The sequence below is a fragment of the Platichthys flesus genome, chromosome 3 (assembly GCF_949316205.1).
Source record: "Platichthys flesus chromosome 3, fPlaFle2.1, whole genome shotgun sequence".
Lineage (NCBI taxonomy): Eukaryota > Metazoa > Chordata > Actinopteri > Pleuronectiformes > Pleuronectidae > Platichthys > Platichthys flesus.
In genome coordinates, this window is record NC_084947.1 from 9,677,531 (window position 1) to 9,696,869 (window position 19,339).

At 43.1% G+C, this 19,339-nt stretch overlaps 1 protein-coding gene across 3 annotated transcripts in view; it reads left to right on the plus strand.

The window, feature by feature from the left end:
* The window catches only part of pde4d (phosphodiesterase 4D, cAMP-specific), an 89,096-nt gene extending 71,188 nt beyond the window's left edge, over nt 1-17,908 (plus strand). For all 3 annotated transcript variants that reach the window (XM_062381781.1, XM_062381782.1, XM_062381783.1), the window contains exons 6-15: nt 2,637-2,749; nt 10,157-10,250; nt 10,418-10,599; nt 10,694-10,792; nt 10,890-11,054; nt 11,301-11,400; nt 13,149-13,303; nt 13,472-13,594; nt 14,169-14,351; nt 14,435-17,908. In XM_062381781.1, coding sequence (XP_062237765.1) covers nt 2,637-2,749; nt 10,157-10,250; nt 10,418-10,599; nt 10,694-10,792; nt 10,890-11,054; nt 11,301-11,400; nt 13,149-13,303; nt 13,472-13,594; nt 14,169-14,351; nt 14,435-14,971 — 1,751 coding nt within the window. In that variant the 3' untranslated portion in view covers nt 14,972-17,908. The remainder of the gene's footprint in view (nt 1-2,636; nt 2,750-10,156; nt 10,251-10,417; nt 10,600-10,693; nt 10,793-10,889; nt 11,055-11,300; nt 11,401-13,148; nt 13,304-13,471; nt 13,595-14,168; nt 14,352-14,434) is intronic.
* Nucleotides 17,909-19,339: the final 1,431 nt, after the last annotated feature.

Below are 19,339 nucleotides of genomic sequence, written 5' to 3' on the forward strand. Positions count from 1 at the left end.
TTCATTGCCGTTTGCTGAGAAACGTGATTAACCCTTAACACATGTTACATCGTCCATGGACGTGACTAGTGCCTGAGTCACGTTTGCATCATCAAACAAGTTATTTTGATATTGTTTGATTGAGGGCCTCCTGAGCGGCCAAGGTTACATATTGTACCTTTAACACAAGATTGTATATGTCATTAAATCACATTTAGATTAATGACAATCAAAATAATAATACTCACAATGCATGAGTAATATTATACACCTTTTACTTTAGTCAACTATAAATATTTGCAAGGTAATTAAATCTTAAACTGTGATCAAATTCAAGCTACTTTAACATTAGGGCATTAAGAAATAGCAGAAGAATTATAAGTAATGGAATCACATTAGTGTTATGGTTTTTCTAGAAGTGCAAGCTCTCCTTTCTTCTCCTTTCTGCAGCTCTCTGCCTTTCTACCCTCCCTCCTTCCTCCTCCTCCTCCTCTTCCTGCTCTCTTCGTCTCCCGCTCAGAGTCCGACTTCAGTGCCGAGCTGCTCCGGAACGTAGTTTGGCTGCAGCCGTGCGTCTGTGCAGCAGAGTGGCCTCTCCGAGCGCCGGTGTCTGATGTCGCACTAAGCATGAGAAGAATGTCATTGACGTCAGTGCAGTTGCTGTCAGAAAGAGTAGCACCCCAGCCACTGACACCACACCAGGGAGAGAGACTGAGAGAGAAAGGGAGACGGAGAAAGAAAAGAGGCTAGAGACGGAAAGGAGACAAAAGAGGCAGGAGGAGGAGGAGGAAGGATGTTCTGAGATCAGCGAAGGAGACGTGTGGGAGTGGAGGGGGACTAATGGAAGGAGGGAGGGAGAGATTTGTCAAAGACAATGAGGCAAGAGAGAAAGAGAAAGGAGGGGATACTGTTGAGAAAATGAGGTGACAAAAGAAGTTAAGAGATGTAAGAGGCTGGGCTCGTAATGTAGGACGACCTGCATGGTAACAGAAGGCACCTGCATGTTTCCCAAACCTACTACACAATTCAAATATAATAATCCATCACTATAAACTGTGAAAGACCTTTGAAAGATGCAGGAGCTCATGCAACCTACACTTTGCATCCTTTACTTTCAAATTATTACATCCCATTTACTTAAAGTGGCCAAGCTGCATTTGGACCTAAATGGGGAATGTGTTGCAGCAGTTTTAGGACACATCTAAATACTAACTTCTTGTTTTGGGGGTGTCATGTGATTAAATTAGCTCCTCCTGTATTTGAATCAGCCACTGTTTCTGTGTAATTGAATTACACCTAAAGTGTCCCCTCTACCCAGCCCAGCCCCTCCCTCCAGCCACACAGATCACATAGCATTAAGAGCCCTGTGCTTTCCCAAATTAGTCAGGGCATCAATATTAATCGGCTTCTGACAAGGTGACATTTTCTGTTGACGTACAGGGAACCGGCCCGAGAGAGGCATGTTCTTTCAATTTTAGATTTAAAGAAAGTGAGGGGCTTACAGCTCTGCTATCTTGACCCTATCTGCAGCCATCTGTTTTGTTTACCTGGGTGTATTTGTATGCTGAACACATATATGCATGCATGCACACAGTATAGGGGAGCGCTCTGCCCTGGCTCCCCTTCCTCCTCCTCCATCACTCCAGTCCACGTCTTGTCACTCCCTCTTCCCCATCCATAGTGCAGTCCTCTCAGGCTTTAGGTACAGCTTGGGGAGAGCAGCACGTTTGGCTACCAGGGACGCCAAAGCAACAGCAGCCCACCCCCTATACACACACACAGCATCTATAGGAAACACTGGTCAGCACGGGATTATACTTTTGCCTCCCGGATACCATGGATGTTTTTATTGGCAGAGAGGCTGTGGAGACAAAACCATGATGTGTTATGGTTAGCATTTTGACTCTGTGTGTGTGTGTATGTTTGCGTCTGTGGGCAGTCTCATGTTTGCTCCGTGCCCGGCACCACTGACATGGATCTTCACCGGTTCTGAGCCTCTCACTGGATCCTCTTTTCCTCCGACCCTCTATTCCCTGCATCCCTCCTATGGCAGACATGGGCCTGCTAAGCAGACTGTTGTTCATCCTACTACATGACTGGAATTACACGTCTCTTATGAATGACAGAGTAAAGATCATACACCGAGATCACTGAATGTTGTGCGTGTTCTGTGCAGGAGGGACAGAGAGGGAATCTGTCTGCACGAGTTTGTCTGTGTGAGATTTTCTGCTTTTTTCACTATGTGGTTTCCCCTCTGTATTTTGTGCTGTGGTCTCCTCACTGTTAACACTCATCTGGACGCCCAGAGCTGACTCCAGGTGGCCGTTTGCCATCCGCCACCTGCAACTGTACTCCCTGGGATTATATCTGGTTTATTCTTACCAGGATTGAACTTTAGCGCTGCACAGGAGGCGTCTTTTCACCAAGGGAGTTTTGCGACAGCTGATCATCTGTGGGTTAGGATACAGGACAACGAGGCCCGACTCCCAGGCCCGCACAGCTGGCCCAGCTGTCCAGTATGAAGAGTCACCCATGTGTCTACTCGGGGTATCCCAGTTTAGCAGTTTGTGGGGTGGGAGACCCCGGGCCTGGACCGTCCACTAGCCCTCTGAAGCGGGCCCTTACTGACCCCTTGCCCTCCTGTCTTGCCCCTGCAGAGGAGGCCTACCAGAAACTGGCCACTGAGACCCTGGAGGAGCTGGACTGGTGCCTGGATCAGCTGGAGACGCTGCAGACAAGACACTCAGTCAGCGAGATGGCCTCCAACAAGGTAAGAAGAGCTGCACAGTTCACACCAACTTGTTGAGACAAAGCTTTCATCCAATAGAAGTTTTACTGTGGAGTTAGTAGACAACTGCGTTGTCTGTGTTCTATATTGAAACATACTGAAGCTGTTACCCAGGGTTCACTGTGGTGGTTTTTTTTGTGGCTTGTGTCATCGGGGTTTGCGATTGAACCTTAATTCAATAGTAGATGCAATATATCTACTGAACTTTTCTAAAGTTTACACTATTAAATACATCATACACTGTCTGTTACAGATACAGGAAGTATCTGAGATTGTTTCAACATCTGACACAGGAATTAGCTGCAAACAGTTTTACATTCACAGGTTAACTTTACAAAGAAAGGTCATTTTTTTATAAGTTCATTTTAACAGCCTTTTTAAATCAATCCATGTCTGCATTAATCTTCAATAAGGGAATGTGATGTTCTGGGAGTATTTCAATTCAGCTTGAGTATATTATCAAGCTGATGTGCAGCTTAACCTTGTAAAAATCACCAGTCGCACATAGATAACATTTATGATTTGAGTGATTTAATGTGTGTAGTACAATATTATATATTATCCCCCCAAAATTCCTGGGTTTGTGACCTGCACCTTTACCAACAAGTCTTGCTCCTTATTCATCTTTATTTGAGCCTGAAGAGCTTATGAGTATATATATTTACACAATTTGCAGTGACACCTGTTCAGCCCTCAGCCATTAAATCACACTCTGGATTTAATTTAGCGATAACATCGTCATGCAGGGAAAGAGATGTGCCGTGAGCACGCTCAGTCACCTCCAGTGTGTGTGTGTGTGCATGCTTTTGTGTGTGTGTATATATATGTGTGAGTGTATATATATATATATATATATATGGGTGTATATATATATACATTTCATATATATATATTTTACCTATGGTGTGTGAGGGAAGCTGCTGTGCTGCTCTGAATGCTGATCAGCTCTGGTCTCTGGTGATGTCACACACTGTGATGTCACAAGAGGGGGGATGGACCAAGAGGAGCAGCAGGGAGGACAGACAGACAAAGGAATCACACACACTCACAGCTACCACAGTCACATGCATGACCGGAACATCCACCTCATTTAAAAAAGGCAAAAAGGACCTGTACCGTGCTCCGTCTCACCATCGCTCACCAGGACAGCTATCTCTGGTTGTCATGGCAACAGCCACGGGCCCTACCAGCCCCGCTACATCGCACACACACGCATACATCATAGGTAACACAGTCACTACATCTGCCACACAGCCACTACTTGGTGTCCTACAGCCTTTCCTTAAGCTGCATTCATTTATCAATCAAGGGAAAAAACTATAACATGGAATTCTCTTGAAGTTAAATTAATACAAATGCAGTCATTTGCAGCCAGTGTGTGATGTCAGGTGACAGTCAGCACCTGTACTGGTGCTCCTGTAGTGTCCCTTAGCAGTCGCATTGTGTAGGTCATGCATGTCACCTCTGAACATGGTGCCAGTAAAAGTTCATTCTAACAGTGGCTTTGAGATGGAGACCACTCTCTTGAGCTGATTATTGCACTGGTGGCTCATGGCTCTAGATTAGGACCTACATGTGTTTACACCGCAAATCTTTGTGTGGGTATAGATTTTCCTGGACACAGCAGCTCCAGCTGGGGAGACAAAGGATGTGAGATACCTTGGTTTCTTCATTGGTAATAAATTGTATTGATTTGAATTTAGTTTTTTATTGAAGGGTTTATTTCCCAGAATCAACATTTAAGTTGCTTTCTGATCCAGTTAGTTAAAGTGCTTCTGATTGAGGTGTATCTGGCTGTGGTAGCACAAAGAACCAGGTGAAGGTCATAGATCTCAGTCCTCTTGGTATTGTCATTTCCTGTTGAGCAGATACATGTTGCACAAGGAATGATGTGGTAAAAAGAATCGGGATGGTTTGCGTTGCATGATGTACGTTTTTAATTTTACTCAACTGTTTCTGAAAGTTTTACATCAAATAAAGACATTGTGGTTCATTTTGCGGGTTCTTAATGGCGTAATCATGACATCATATTTATTGTTGTCCACAGTCGGATGCGTGTTGTCTCCATTTGTGAGTCATCCAGGACATCCGTGCATCTGCCTTTGAACATTGATTTCCTGGCTGTGCACACTGTTGCACTCATGAAGTCCATCCAGGAATTGGTTTGAAAATAGATATGATCAGCTCATGATCATTACAGATACTGAACTGACTTTTCAGCCACACCGGTACGATGCTTTAACAGAAGACTGATGGACTTCAGCTGCTTTTAATTTATAAAATGCAGATTATTTGTTTTCTTGCTAAAGGATCTCCTGGGATATAGGTTAACAGGTATTTCTAAAACTATATGTGTTGATCTCATTTACATCTGATGAATTGTGGGTTAAATCTCAGCATCCAATCCACCACCCATCTCTTCACTCTTGATAAAAGTGGACATTGTTATTCGTTTTATTTAGTTATTATTCATCCTGATCAAATGCTCCTAAAATGAAGTAGGTGTTGGAAATCTGTTGGAAAAGAAAGACATTTTCTAGTTGTTTTCAGGTCTTAGAGGTTGTTTCTGTCCTTTGGTACTTCAGTTGATACTCTAACACATGTAGGACAAAGACCTTGTTTAGTAACTGAACAAGTTGCTAGGTTTGTCTTTTTTTATTCTAGTATTAGGCTTTCACTTCCCCCACTAATGACAATGGCTCTTTGTGTATGTTGTAGCTTGTCTTTTTATCTTTATATCTCACTGTCTTTTTTGATTACCCTGTGTGCCAGCATAGCCCGGAGCAGGATATTGTTTTAATTCAAACAGGAATCTCTTGATCCTACAGAAACCTAACGCGTATATTCATTGAAAGTAATTAATGGACAAAAGGTAGGAATCATGGTGGCATCATCATGACTTCACTATGAAGTCATAGAATGACGTCATATAGTGTAATAATGCATTCACTTTTGGAACCTGTTACTTTAGAGACACAATCTACAGGTTATAAATAATCCTTCAGGATCATATGATATGAATGTTATTATTAAATGGTATTAATACAATGTAAAAAAAGTTTGCATTGACTCATTGGATTATATAACGCTCACAGGCCCCTCCAGTGTTCTTCATCATTAGTTCATACAGTGGGTCAGTGTGTCTGACCCTTTACCATTACTCTTCATGTGTTCTAGCATTTCCTTCTCCACATTTTGTTGAATGGACACCAGACTTACATACTGTTCACAGTCAGCTGTACATTCATTGAAAACAGTCGAGGCCATCAGCTCTCTGTGTTCTCCAGAGAGGGGGCGTCTGCTGCCTGAATAAACGTGCAAAGTGCGAAAAGACACAATTTCCGCAGAGATGTGGAGGCGTCGTGGGCTATATACAGCAGGGAGCGGATATTTTTGGTCATTCTGCCGAACAACATATTACACACAAGTCACAGCTATACTTGGTGTGACACTTTCCAATTTTTACCCAAGAGTTTGTTGTTCACACCTCTTGGCTAAGCCATCAATATGTGTGTGTGTTTGTGTGACAGTAAGAGGGAGATTGTGTTGATAGGAAGGGTGTGTGTGTGTGTGTGTGTGGGTGTGGGGGGGCCTGAGCTGTCTTGCTTGGCCACTGGATCTCAGTGAGCCAGTGGCCTCATCTGCTTCAGCGTAGCTGTAAATTACACCCATTGCCAGGCTGGCTGCGGGGGGGGGGGCTGTAAAGTAGGAAGAGACAGATTTGGTCCCTTTTCAATCCATGAATCCACTGGACCATCACAGACGTGCACATGTTCCCTCACATGCAGAGAGAGAGAGAGAGAGAGAGAGAGAGAGAGAGAAGAGACCTCCTCTGGTGCAGTAGCTGCCTGTGATCAACAAGAGTCATCTATCATTATGAAAGTATGTGTTCTCTATTGAGTGAAAGCTTAGAAAAAATAATCCCTCACAAATGATAACCTAAAATTATTCGCATTTCCACCTGTACATGTAATTCTATAGTCTTTCCATGCTGCCTCATCATTAATCAGTTAAAGTCTGTGGATCACACAGTTTAGGCTTTATCACTAAAGACAAACTTAATTCTTTAAAATTTGTCACATGGTCAATTAAGATTCAATTAAAGCAGGATATGGTTAAATATAGTTGAATTAGTAGCTGTGGAAATGGTTGTTTCCATTGTTTGCAATAGGAGCATCTCTCCCGTTACTGATGGGAATATTAAGATTCTTCCTTCAGTGAGGTATTGATCCTTGTTTTCAACTAAAGCAGCAACCCCCGGAGCTCAGTGACACACGCCTGTGTGGACGCTTTCTTTCCATCGCAGCCCCCATCGGGGGATTGTGACGCTCATTATTTTCACAAGGTGATTGGGCTTTTCATGTATTAACATCATCTGTGACTCAACCCTCCCATGAATAGTGAGACAGCTGACCTCAGCTTTTTAATATTGGGTCATGTTGGATGAGGTAACCGTATTGTACAGAAGGTTAGGTCACTCCACACAAAAGCACATACACGCACACATCTTATATGAATGTCTGGCACACACACAAACATGCATGTACTGTGTGCACATACACATGCACACACATGACGTCACATCCCGCTGCACTGCAGGAATTGAAGGAAGGGGGGGGGGGGGGGGGTTCAACTGACTTCAGGCCTAGCCAATCATGCAGCAGCCGACTTCATGTCTGTTTCGATCCAAGCCAATCAGAGGTTATGATGAGCTCACACTTCTTCCATTGCTTGGCCCTGATTTGCTGCTGTTGTGTGACACGGCGATGGAAGCAGCCTGTGCGCTTCACATGGGAGCTTGTGTCACAGCCACAGAAGCAGGCAGGCAGTCGGGCAGCCAGCCCTATTTGGGAGCTGTTGATTGGGGGGAAAGATTTTGTTTTGCTGTCCTGGTGCTTTGGCATCTACCAAGCATCCGCTCCATCATCAATTATTCACAACCTCAGCAGTGTGTCCCTGTATCTGACTGTGTGAGTGTGTGAGCGCGTGCACATGTCACCGTGCGTCCCAGTGTGTGTGGTCACGATATGCTCTCGTCGGATCTTTGGAGAGTCTCATTCCGGCAACTCCTCTCAGCTTCCTGGGACATGGGCTCGTTTCCGTGGATATTTGCAGAAAAGGAACACAATGCTTCATTTGTGGACGACACTGTGCTACTGCTGGTTTACACTGACCTGAGCTCTGAATCCTCTTCTGGTTGAGGGTTTTTTTATCGAGCAGAGCTGCGGATTGTTTTTGTTTTCGCTAGCTGACGAAGGCTTTTGTCACCTGAACTGTATTTTTTGGGGGTTTCGTTTGCTGATTTATCAAAATGCCTGAAGCTAATTATCTGCGCTCTGTGTCCTGGGGATATATAAAGGTAAGATGTGGTATCAGATCTGTGTTTTATAATCCATTATTCAGGTATTCTCTTGTGTTTCTTGTTAACTTGGACTGTTTGGACTGAATTTGAATTTTAAAAACGGGATTTTTTTGGAACCCAGGTGTATCACTAGTGTTGACGCAGATGCGGATGCAGGATTTCATGATTACAAATAGAAAGAAAAACTCTGTGTGATGTGTGTGTCTGATGTGTGCATTGACAACATGCCGCCCATGGGGCAGTTCATCGTAGGTGCGACATTTCTGGATCCGTTAATCATCAAACTGTGTTGGGAAGAGGTGATGGTGCCTACGTTGACATTTAAATGTAGACAGGGTGCTTTGACTGCACAGAAAATCTTGTGCAGGTTAGTATATTTTATGTATTTTGGAGTGATTTGGTTTTTAAGGTTTTTCCACACTGGATCTCTGACATGAAATAAAACGGAATTTCTTGGAACTCTGTGAATACTTTGTTTGATCAATAATCATCTGAGTCATTGGGTCACTCAGTTCGTTTTTTTTTTTCTTTTCGGCATCCCATTTCCTAAATAAAAAAAACAAATATATAAAAATATTTCTTTAGAGGTTTTTTTATATAAACAACCCTTATTTGTTTTAGAATAATATCTTTCATAATGTCTGTACCGCACTTGCGTCACTCTTCAACGTCTCTGTCTCTTGTTACCTGACAATAGCACACTACAGATGGCTGTTTGCCTAATGTGTCTCCATTTTAAAAAGCCTCGCAGTGAATACCTGTGGCTGTTATGCAATAGCATGTCAATACACAACAGCGCAGTAAGCACTCTGCAGTGTTGTAATGGTCTATTTCAAGTGGTCTCTATTGATCTGGATGATTAATCAATAGATGTACATTATGCATTTGGACCCTAGGCGGAGGGATTCAGACAATGCAGCGGGTTTGTTCAAGAGGTTTTTGTTTCACAATATGCTTTTACCACACTTGTTGTTTTGCAACCACTGATCCCTGATTTGAAGCGTTCTCCTCCACATCAATCAGTTTGGGTTTTCAAATCAAAAGCCAAAGCTAAATTTGGGTCTGCCTCTCCAATTAGGTACGGGGGGGGGCAAAAGGTGGGTTATTGGAGAACTGAAATGGAAAAAAAACAAAGACACTGGGTTTATGATTAGGTACATTTCTGGCAGTAGCCCTCTGAACTGGTGTGTGTGTGTGTGTGTCTATGTGTGTGTGTGTAAAAATGGTGACTTTCCTGGGTACAGCTTCTGAGATGTGACTCGACAGGCCTCATCTAGCAGGGCGATCATGTTGTCATCAAATCGATGCTACTGTTTTACCGAGCTTCACAATGTTTTGCTTGTTTTGCCTCAGAGATCATTAACCGTAAAATGAATGATTTATTTAAATATGATTTATTGAATGAGTTGTATAGATACATGGTGTCTCTGAGAACCAGCTGTGAAAACAAGTAATTGACTATTTTTACATGGACAGCGATATCAACCTGATTTAAGATAATAGTCTGAATACACAGCATTTTTGTATTACTTTAACCCGATTGAGGTCATGCTCAGAATAAGCAATAATCAAAGTCAGCAGAGCACATACCTCCGCCAGCGCCAACAGTCCCCTCAATTTCAATCAAGTGCAACTAAATTGGCCACACTCATAGAAATCAGTCTCCTAAATATATATATTTTTGTCCTTGAAGATACGCAATTTATTCCCTGGAAAAATTTTATAGAGAGAAGAAAATAAAAAGCTGCACCATCATTTAATGAGTTCTTCCCTGTTCCATCCCACATCCATTCACCAGGTTTCATGTAAATCTGTTCACTTGTTTTTGTGTAGTCTGTCTAACAAACACACAAACAACAAGTACACAAGGCAGGGGTGAAAACCTCATCTCTGATAAAGACTGTTGTTCTCATTCAGAATAATTGTTGGAATCTTGCCGTCCACGTAAACTCAGTCAATGTTCTTCTCTTGCCCTGTATTACAAAGTGTTAAACCATCATCCTTGTGTGTGTTTGTCCCTTTTCCAGTTCAAGAGGATGTTGAACAGGGAGTTGACTCACCTGTCAGAGATGAGCCGCTCTGGGAACCAGGTGTCCGAGTTCATCTCCAGCACTTTCTTAGGTGAGTGACGACATAGGATGAAATCACATCAGCCACTGTTCACTGTGACAAAACCAGATATTTGTATTCCTGGTTGGACGACTACGACATGAACCCAAAATGAAGTGCACCGCAAACAGACGTCCTCATATTGACTTTAAAAAAAATGTCTTTCTACTTCTCTCCAGACAAGCAACACGAAGTGGAGATGCCAACCCCTCAGTCCCAGAAGGACAAGGAGAAGGAGAAGGCAACCAAGCCCATGTCTCAAATCACGGGGGTGAAAAAGCTGCAACACTCCTCCAGCCTCACAAACTCCAACATCGCTCGCTTTGGAGTGAAGACTGAGACCGAGGATGAACTCGCTAAGGTGCGTTTGTGTGTCCCTGTTGAAGGAAAAGATGGAAGTAAAAGGGAAAAAGTATATGTGTTGTCTGTAATTGTGTCTCCAATTCCCTTTCCAGGAGCTGGAGCAGGTGAATAAATGGGGCCTTAATGTTTTTAAAATCTCGGAGTTCTCTGGGAATCGGCCGCTAACAGTCATGATGTACACGATATTCCAGGTAACGATCGTTACTTCACTCTTAATAAATTCTGATTGAATTCTGAAACTGCTTTGACTGTAAATTCTCTCTCGTATTTTCCTCTTTTTTTTTTTAGGAGAGGGACATGTTAAAAACTTTTAAAATTCCACTCGACACCTTTATAACTTACCTGATGACCTTAGAAGACCATTATCATGGCGATGTGGCCTACCATAACAACATCCATGCTGCTGACGTCACCCAGTCGACTCATGTGCTGCTATCCACCCCTGCCCTTGAGGTGAGGGCCGCACACACACACACACCCACACACACACACACACACCCACACACCCACACCCCCCCCCCCTCACACACACACCTCCACAATCAGCTTCAATCAAACTCTTGCTCCAAGTCCAATCAATGGCTCTTACTTGCAAGGATATTTTTACCCAGCGATCTGATTCTCTCCTCAATGCCCTTCTTTCCTCCCCTCCCCTCCCCTCCTCTCTGTGCCTGCTTCTTTGGTCCTTCTTTCTTCCAGGCTGTGTTCACAGACCTCGAGATCTTAGCTGCCATCTTTGCCAGTGCAATTCACGACGTGGACCATCCTGGAGTCTCCAACCAGTTCCTCATCAACACCAGTGAGTCTAAATTCGGTGCCGCGTTGACAGCTACGTCAGTGGCTCAGCGGTGCTATCAGTGCATATTCACAAACAGGAACACACGATCCCTGACTGATACGCAGGTGGGAACATGCACACTGTAGCCTCTGCCTCACTGGCACACATGCACGCACACCCACACACACACACACACAGTGGTATTTTGCAGCCAATTTAAATTTGTATCTAACAGCTCTTGTGCATGTTTGGAACAAACTCTACACGCATAAATATATATAGAGAGATCATGTTCATACACAAAGCCACATCTTCACCAGTATGTGCTTTTAGTCACGCATGATGGCTGTGACGTGTGAATTCAAGACAGAGGAGTTCAAAGGGGAGATCGATAGTGCCCTTAATAGGTCTCTTTCCTCGTAACAGAGCATCATTCAGGCCGAAATGTCGGGGGACCACAGTGCACAGACAAACTTGTTAAGCATTTCCTATAGTCATCAGTTTATACAGAGATCTCACTATATTGCAGTTAAGAAGACTCCTCATTATGCCAGCCTCCGGTCTTCATCTCTTTGATACAGAACAACAAGGCAGAATAAAGATCCCTGCATTGAGCTGTCTATGGGGCCACAGGCACGGTGGATAGTGACCAGAGCAGCTAACAATGTTCGCCACGTTGGTCAATATTTGTTTCATCCGTGACCTTTTGTCAGTTTGTCTGAGTTTGGCACAGAAAGAAGAAATGTTAATATAGTCCTGCTGATAAGCTCAGTTGTTTTTCCAACTGGGAAAGACATGACAAGACCTATTTTACTGCTTAAAAAATTCAGATAGTGGGTGGGTGACCCAGGGGCTGAAGGGTTAGTCTCTGGTTTGACTCCAGGAACAGCAACTGCCCATCATTCCCCTACTCTCTCCTCTCATCTCCTGTGTGTCCTTCACTCTGGCTATCAAAATGAAAATCATAGGTGTAGAACTAGGGTGTGATAAAATGCCAATTTTTATCATTGATTGCATTAAACTCGCTTTTAAATAAAATCAGCAGCAACATCTCTTTCCAGAATCAATGTCCCTGTTACTCAGGATCAGCCACAGACCTTTATTTTTTTTCATAGAATCATGCAGGCTGAGATAGAAAGATATGATTTTTGCATTGTTAAGTGGAGGCAGAATTCACAGACAGATCTCTCAAAACCTTGAAAAACACCAGCAAAACCGTCAACAGGACGAGCAGTAGAAGTGGGTGAACTTAGCCTTTAACTTTGTTAATGGTGTTTCAGTAACTACAGTGTCCTCAAGCCAGAGAGTGTAAGAACAGAAAACCGACACTGCAGAGTGTGTGGGTGTACGTCTTCCGATTAGCCCAAATGGGGTATCCCTGAAGTGGGGGCAGAGTGAGTCATCCTGGTTAGGAAGGAGCCACCAGACAGATATTCAGACAGCCACAGAGCAACAGAGCAGGATCACCTTTCTCCTCTCTGCTGCTTCTGCTCCACAGCGGCCAAGACTAATGCATCTTAATGTAAAATCTAAATAGAGGACCTTCAAATGACCCAGTGTTGGGGAAACCTCTCTGTGGAAAACATGCTTGGGCTTTCTCCTGTGAGAGCTGAATGCGACGTGTTGAAAATGAGGACAGGGCTACTGGCAGAGAAAATTAGCTCCTGGTTCTGTTGAGGAGTCAACCCTTTTTGCATATGGGCAGAAAATACACAAATTCTGTCAATATCCTTTTAACTAAAAGGACCCCTCTCATCTTTTCCCTGCAGATTCGGAACTAGCGCTGATGTACAACGACTCGTCCGTGTTGGAGAACCACCACCTAGCAGTTGGCTTCAAGCTCCTACAAGATGAGAACTGTGACATCTTCCAAAACCTGACCAAAAAACAAAGACAATCACTGAGAAAGATGGTCATTGACATCGTAAGTAAAACGATTTGACGCCTCCTCTGTGAGGTTCCTAGGGAAGGGAACTAGTGATGCTGAAGAGTGGAACTTTAAAGACTCTTCTACATTTAAAGCTTTTTAAAATACGATATGTCTTACATCTTGTGTTTGTGAGGCTAATGTGGTATTTCTTGGTGTCCGAAGGTTCTAGCAACAGACATGTCGAAGCACATGAATCTACTGGCCGATCTGAAAACGATGGTGGAAACTAAGAAGGTGACCAGCTCGGGTGTTTTGCTGCTGGACAACTACTCTGACAGGATACAGGTCAGAATACAGCTGCTGGAATAAATCTGCACCGAGTTCCATATCACTTTGTTCTTGATTCTGAGCATTTTTCTGCATCGTTTTTTAAAAGTTTTATACATGTATACAAAAGTTTGCACTTGGAAATCTGCAGAAACTTACAGCAAAATCCGTATGGTGCTGAAAGCATCTAGTGACACTCACTACTTGCAGAAGTTTAGCTTGATATTTTGCACTTGGAAATTAGAGTGTGAAAACCCAACCCGAGTCCGTCGAGACCCGTTGAGCGATTACTGCAATTTTGGAATGGTCACATCTGCCGGGTTATCAATTTGATTTTTTACACCACAAAATCCTGTAATCACTGAAAAAGATGGTCTCTTGATTGGACAGTAAGAACTGAAAACCTGTCGGGTTCTCATTGGTTAGTTTTCTCTCGCTCTCAGTCGGGTTCGAGCAGATAATTGCGTCCAGGGCCACCCTCTCGTGTTATTTATGCTTCGAGCGAGCCCTTGTGCTTCAGCGTACCTTACATAACGGACCAAGTGGCATCCCTTGGTTCTGTGTTTGACACCTTGCTGCTTGTCTTACTCAGGTTCTCCAGAACATGGTGCACTGTGCGGACCTGAGCAACCCCACCAAGCCCCTGCAGCTGTACCGGCAGTGGACGGACCGCATCATGGAGGAGTTCTTCTGTCAGGGTGACCGGGAGAGGGAGCGGGGCATGGACATCAGCCCTATGTGTGACAAACACAACGCCTCAGTAGAAAAGAGCCAGGTAGTGCACACGGACACACAGATCTGCTGTCCATGCTTATGCCATCTGCACACAGACTGAATGATCTATTTTGTTTCTTGTAGGTTGGTTTCATAGACTATATCGTTCACCCTTTGTGGGAGACGTGGGCTGACCTGGTCCACCCGGATGCCCAGGACATCCTGGACACGTTGGAAGACAACAGGGAGTGGTACCAAAGCACCATCCCCCAGAGTCCGTCTCCTGCGCTGGACGACCCTGAGGACGGCAGTCGACCCCCAGGAGGGGACAAGTTCCAGTTTGAGCTCACACTGGAGGAGGACGGGGAGTCGGACACTGAAAAAGACAGTGGCAGCCAGCCAGAGGAGGAGGAGGACGAGGAGGAAGAGGAGGAGGAAGAAGAAGAGGATGAGGAGGAGGAGGAGGACAACAGCTGTACTGACTCTAAAACACTCTGCACGCAGGACTCTGAATCCACTGAGATTCCATTGGACGAACAGGTGGGGGAGGAGGAGGAGGAGGAGGAGGAGGAGTTGGCGGAAGGGGAGAAAACACCTTGCTCGCAAACGTGCAAGGCGGAGGAAAAGGTAGCAGAGGTGGAGGAGCACGAGGAGGACAAGGAGAAATCCCCCGACACATAGCAGTTTATAGACAGCACCTGATTAACTGTTCTTCTTAGTAATTACAGATGATTATTTATAGAATATTTTTTGGGTTGTGTGGAGTCTGTCTGTGTTTTTTATACATCTATGTTTATGGTTCCAAAGCGTTCGCTGCTCTCCACCTTGGCCACTCCTCCGTCAGCTTTGTTCGGACACGCCCACCGGTACTTCTTCAAGTTTTTTTGCACTCAGGAAAACACCTTTCCATTCCCATTCGTACTGAAGAGGTGTGTCTGTATTTCAATTCTACCCACCCCCCCCCCCCTTTACAATCTTTGCATTTAGCACACGGATGAACAGTTCAGACACATGACATCACACCTTCCTTCCCTCCGCTTCGTCTCCGCCTTGCCTGAAAGTTTTGCAGTGTTTTTTATCAAGTGCCCCTTATCCACACGGACGTTACTGGTGTGTTCAAGGAGCATCTCCCTCTCCATTAGGTCATTTCCTCCCCGCTACAAGATAGGAGGCGCACTCCTGGCGTTCCTGCTGAAAGGCGCCGCGGAGACGAAAGCTGCAGCACACTGGGGGAGCTTTTCAAGAAACATCTCTGATGTGGTTGTCTTCCTTGAAATCCTGACTGACACAAAGCTCAAATCTAAACAGCCATCGACGCTGTCCTAGACCTCTTTCCTTTTTTTATTGTACTGTATGTAAGAGTCAGATATTTTCTAGAATTTACTTTTGCAAGTCCTTGGTTTTTCTTTTGTTAGCGGGGAACTTTATTTCCGGGGAGAATGAGACGCATACATCCAATGTTTTTTAGAGGGGGGTGTCTTTCCAGCCGGGTTACATTAGGAGTGATCTGAGGTGCTCCAACAGCATCTAGACTCTCCCTGTACCGCTGTACTCATATTTGGTTTGGTCCTGTGAGTGGAAATTTGGATTTTCTCCATGATAACTTTTACTTTTGGTGAGGAAGCAGAGACCCGAAGTCCCGTGCTTGGCTCTCATTGAAATTGTTTTAATGATGTGGATGACGCCTTTAAATTTCCCTTATCGTTGCCTGCAGTTCTTTTTGAACACATTCTGAGACAATGCAATGCTTTGTAGTCGATACAAAAAGCACCTTCTTTTTAGACGCTTAATTAGTGCTCCGAGTAAACAGAAATAGTAACATAATTATAGAAAAAAAAAAATACTGGGTGATTTTATACCAATGCTATCAAAGCCTTTTATTCTCCTTTCGTTAATTTTCCTCGCACATTTTATTTGACGTGCGCGTCACCAACAGCCTCACACCCGCCCGTCTTCAGCCTCCTCGCTTTTTTCCTTAATCTCCCTAATTTTTATTTTCATTTTACATTTCATTTTGCCATCACAACATTAAACTCAATGGCTGTCTTTGTTTTCGACAAGACAATCAGCTTCATTGCGTGGTCGTCACACGAGATTCTCCTCTACGTAGATACTCTAATGCACTGATATATTCATATATCACCACTTTCATTCTTTTTATATGTTTAAACACGCCAAACACTCACTCATGCATTCTTGAGCAATGCTGTCTTACAACTCGGCCAAGTGTCTGCAAGTTACTATTATTTATTGCTATATTTTTCTATTTGTCGAATTGTTTGTTTTTTTGCAATATAAAGTTGGTACAGTAAATATCTCACTGTAGCATAGACCAGTACAGGCTTACCAGTTACAATACCCAAATATAGTTTGTTTTGCTCACTTGTACATAAAATATAGAAAATCAACAAAAGGATAAAAAACTAAAAGAAAAAAACAAACACTAAAAAAATCTGCACACTGCTTTTTTTTTATTATGAGTGCTTCTTTTTTTTTGTGTCATTTCAACACTTTTTATTTAAACTTTTATTTTGTGCCAAGATTTTTTTCTCTCTCTTTTTTTTTTCATCCTCACCCGATGCCCTTACCTGTAATAAAAAAAAAATATTTCTGGTTTTATCGCTGTTTACAAACATATATTTATTGTGCTGTATATAATATATAATTATTAATGTTATTGCTATCATAATGCCGTTTGTTGTAAATGGTTGATTCTTATCATCCCTTTTGGTGATGGTGTGGCTGTATTTACGTACCTCTTGTTGAGAGAATGTTTATTACACATGAGCTTCAGTGTAAAAAGAAAAGATCCATCGACATGTTGCTCATCTGAGAACTAGCTCAGTGAAGAGAGGGGGAAAGCCAAATTGTTTTTTTTAAAAAGAAGCTGTTCCTTGGCCCATGGGCTGTGCCTTAAATTCAACGCATGTTATTTACTTAAGCTTTAGATTTCTTTTTATTTTCTAGTTCTCTCTTTTTGCTGCATTAGTGAATCTCCTGGCCTGGGTTGGCCTGATCTCCTGTTGTGTGTGTGGGGAAAAAAAAAAAGTTGCCTTTTACTGTTGCAGCCAAACACAATTTTGCATCAAAAGGTGTGGCACTGGGTGGGAATACGTTGTTGGTGCAGAGATCCAGGTCAACTGCAAGTCAGAGATTTACTACTTGAGTGACGTGTGGCCGATAGCTGGATGTGGAAGAGTCCCGTTTGCTGTAGACCTGGTCGCAACAACTCACGCCTCCTTTACACCCCGCCACTATACGCTCAAAGACTTGACTCAGCAGGTTGGATGTGGACAACCAGGGAGGAGCTTTGCCTCTTTCGTCGATTGTGTGCGAAGTTGCTGCAGGGTTGTCCACACCCGCCCCGGTTGTTGTCACAGCTACAAACACTGAATGGGGTGCTATGGGAGTGTGCAGTTGGACCGTGAAGCACCGAGGCTTTGAGACGCATCTGCATGTTCAGCCACTGCTGCATTAATTATGGCTGAAACACTGACGGTGTGTTGCTTATCTATGCTCGGCCCACACTTCCACTCGCATAACTTGCAATATCCAAAACCACTGACATCCTTCTGCCTGGACAGGAGAAGGGTTTAGTATATTTGTGTAGTGAAGGGGACGGGGGGGGGGGGGGGGGGGATTCGGGGGGGTTGAGTGACATCATTGTCCCACAAGAGAGGGACTCTTATTTTGACACACATACTGTAGATTCTAAACAGCCCTGGACCAATGGAAACAGTGGGTTTTTTTCTCATTATGTGTTCTATTTTTTTATGGTATGAAAGGAAAACACAAACTGTAACTTAAAAAGGTCTTCAGGACAATTATTTTTTGGGGTATGTCTTTAGAATGCCAACTTGTCTGGAAGTTTCACAGGACAATTAAAATATTATTTTAACGGATTCCTTGTTAATTGCAGTCTATTGGATAGCACTGTAGATCATACAACTTTATGTAAAAAACAAATGAAAAAGGAAAAAAAAAAAAGTTTTTTATATGCAATGGATTAAATAAAAGCATGGGTTGATTCTGCCTAATCAGTGGTTTCTTGTTGTCTTTGATACAGAGACTAGCTTGCTTAAAGAGATGACACCACAATGAGACTTTCAGGAATCCTGATTGTAGTTTCTATATTTGATTTATCCACACAGAATATTCCAGTATGTGAGGTTTGTACTTTTTCTGCTTGAAATGTTTTTCCTTTGACATAACCATATTCATGTTCTGTATGTGTATGTTATGCCTAATTTCTTACACTTCATTTGCAAATAACTCTAACATCCATGAAAAACTACACTGTGAACTTCTGCATCAATTTCAATGTACCGCAACAGCTGAGTCACATGAGCAGTAATTCTGTGGATCTCAGCTAGAACTGGATATCAAAAGAGCTTTTAAGCAGTATTTTCAAATTGTAGCTGTTGACGATGACCATTTACTACATAACCCCTGTTACGGTGTGTTATAGGTCAATTCTAAATCTTCCATGAAAAAATATCGCTCAGATAAAAACTCAAAAACGTACAAATATTGCCTCTGAAATGTGATAGAAGTGTAAATCAACACAAAATACCTAAAAGTACTTGAATACAGTGCTTGAGTAAATGTTAGTGTTGAAACAGTGCATCAAGTCTTACATTTAAAAGTTGCATATGCAAAGTAACATTAATGTGGTGGCATAGAAAGGATCATATTTTCTCAGAAATTTTACTACTAGTAGTTGTACTAGTGTTTTAGTATAAAAAGGGGAAAATTATCTTCAAATTTCACTACAGTACTTAGTTACATTACACCGCTGGATACGGCTCACTTATATTTATGTAAAAATACTGTAATGTTCATTCTTCAGTCGCCGTCACGTCACGTTGTCGTAGGCACATCGATGACACACTAGGTGGCGCAATATCCCTGTAGAAGTGGAACAAGACTCCTGTGCTACGTCAGCAGAAACACAACGAAGACTATTGAGACGCTGAGACGCTCCTTTCTGTTTCCAGCCAGCAGAGGGTGACAGAGATCAGACAGGGAGCCGCTGATAGAATCTGATTT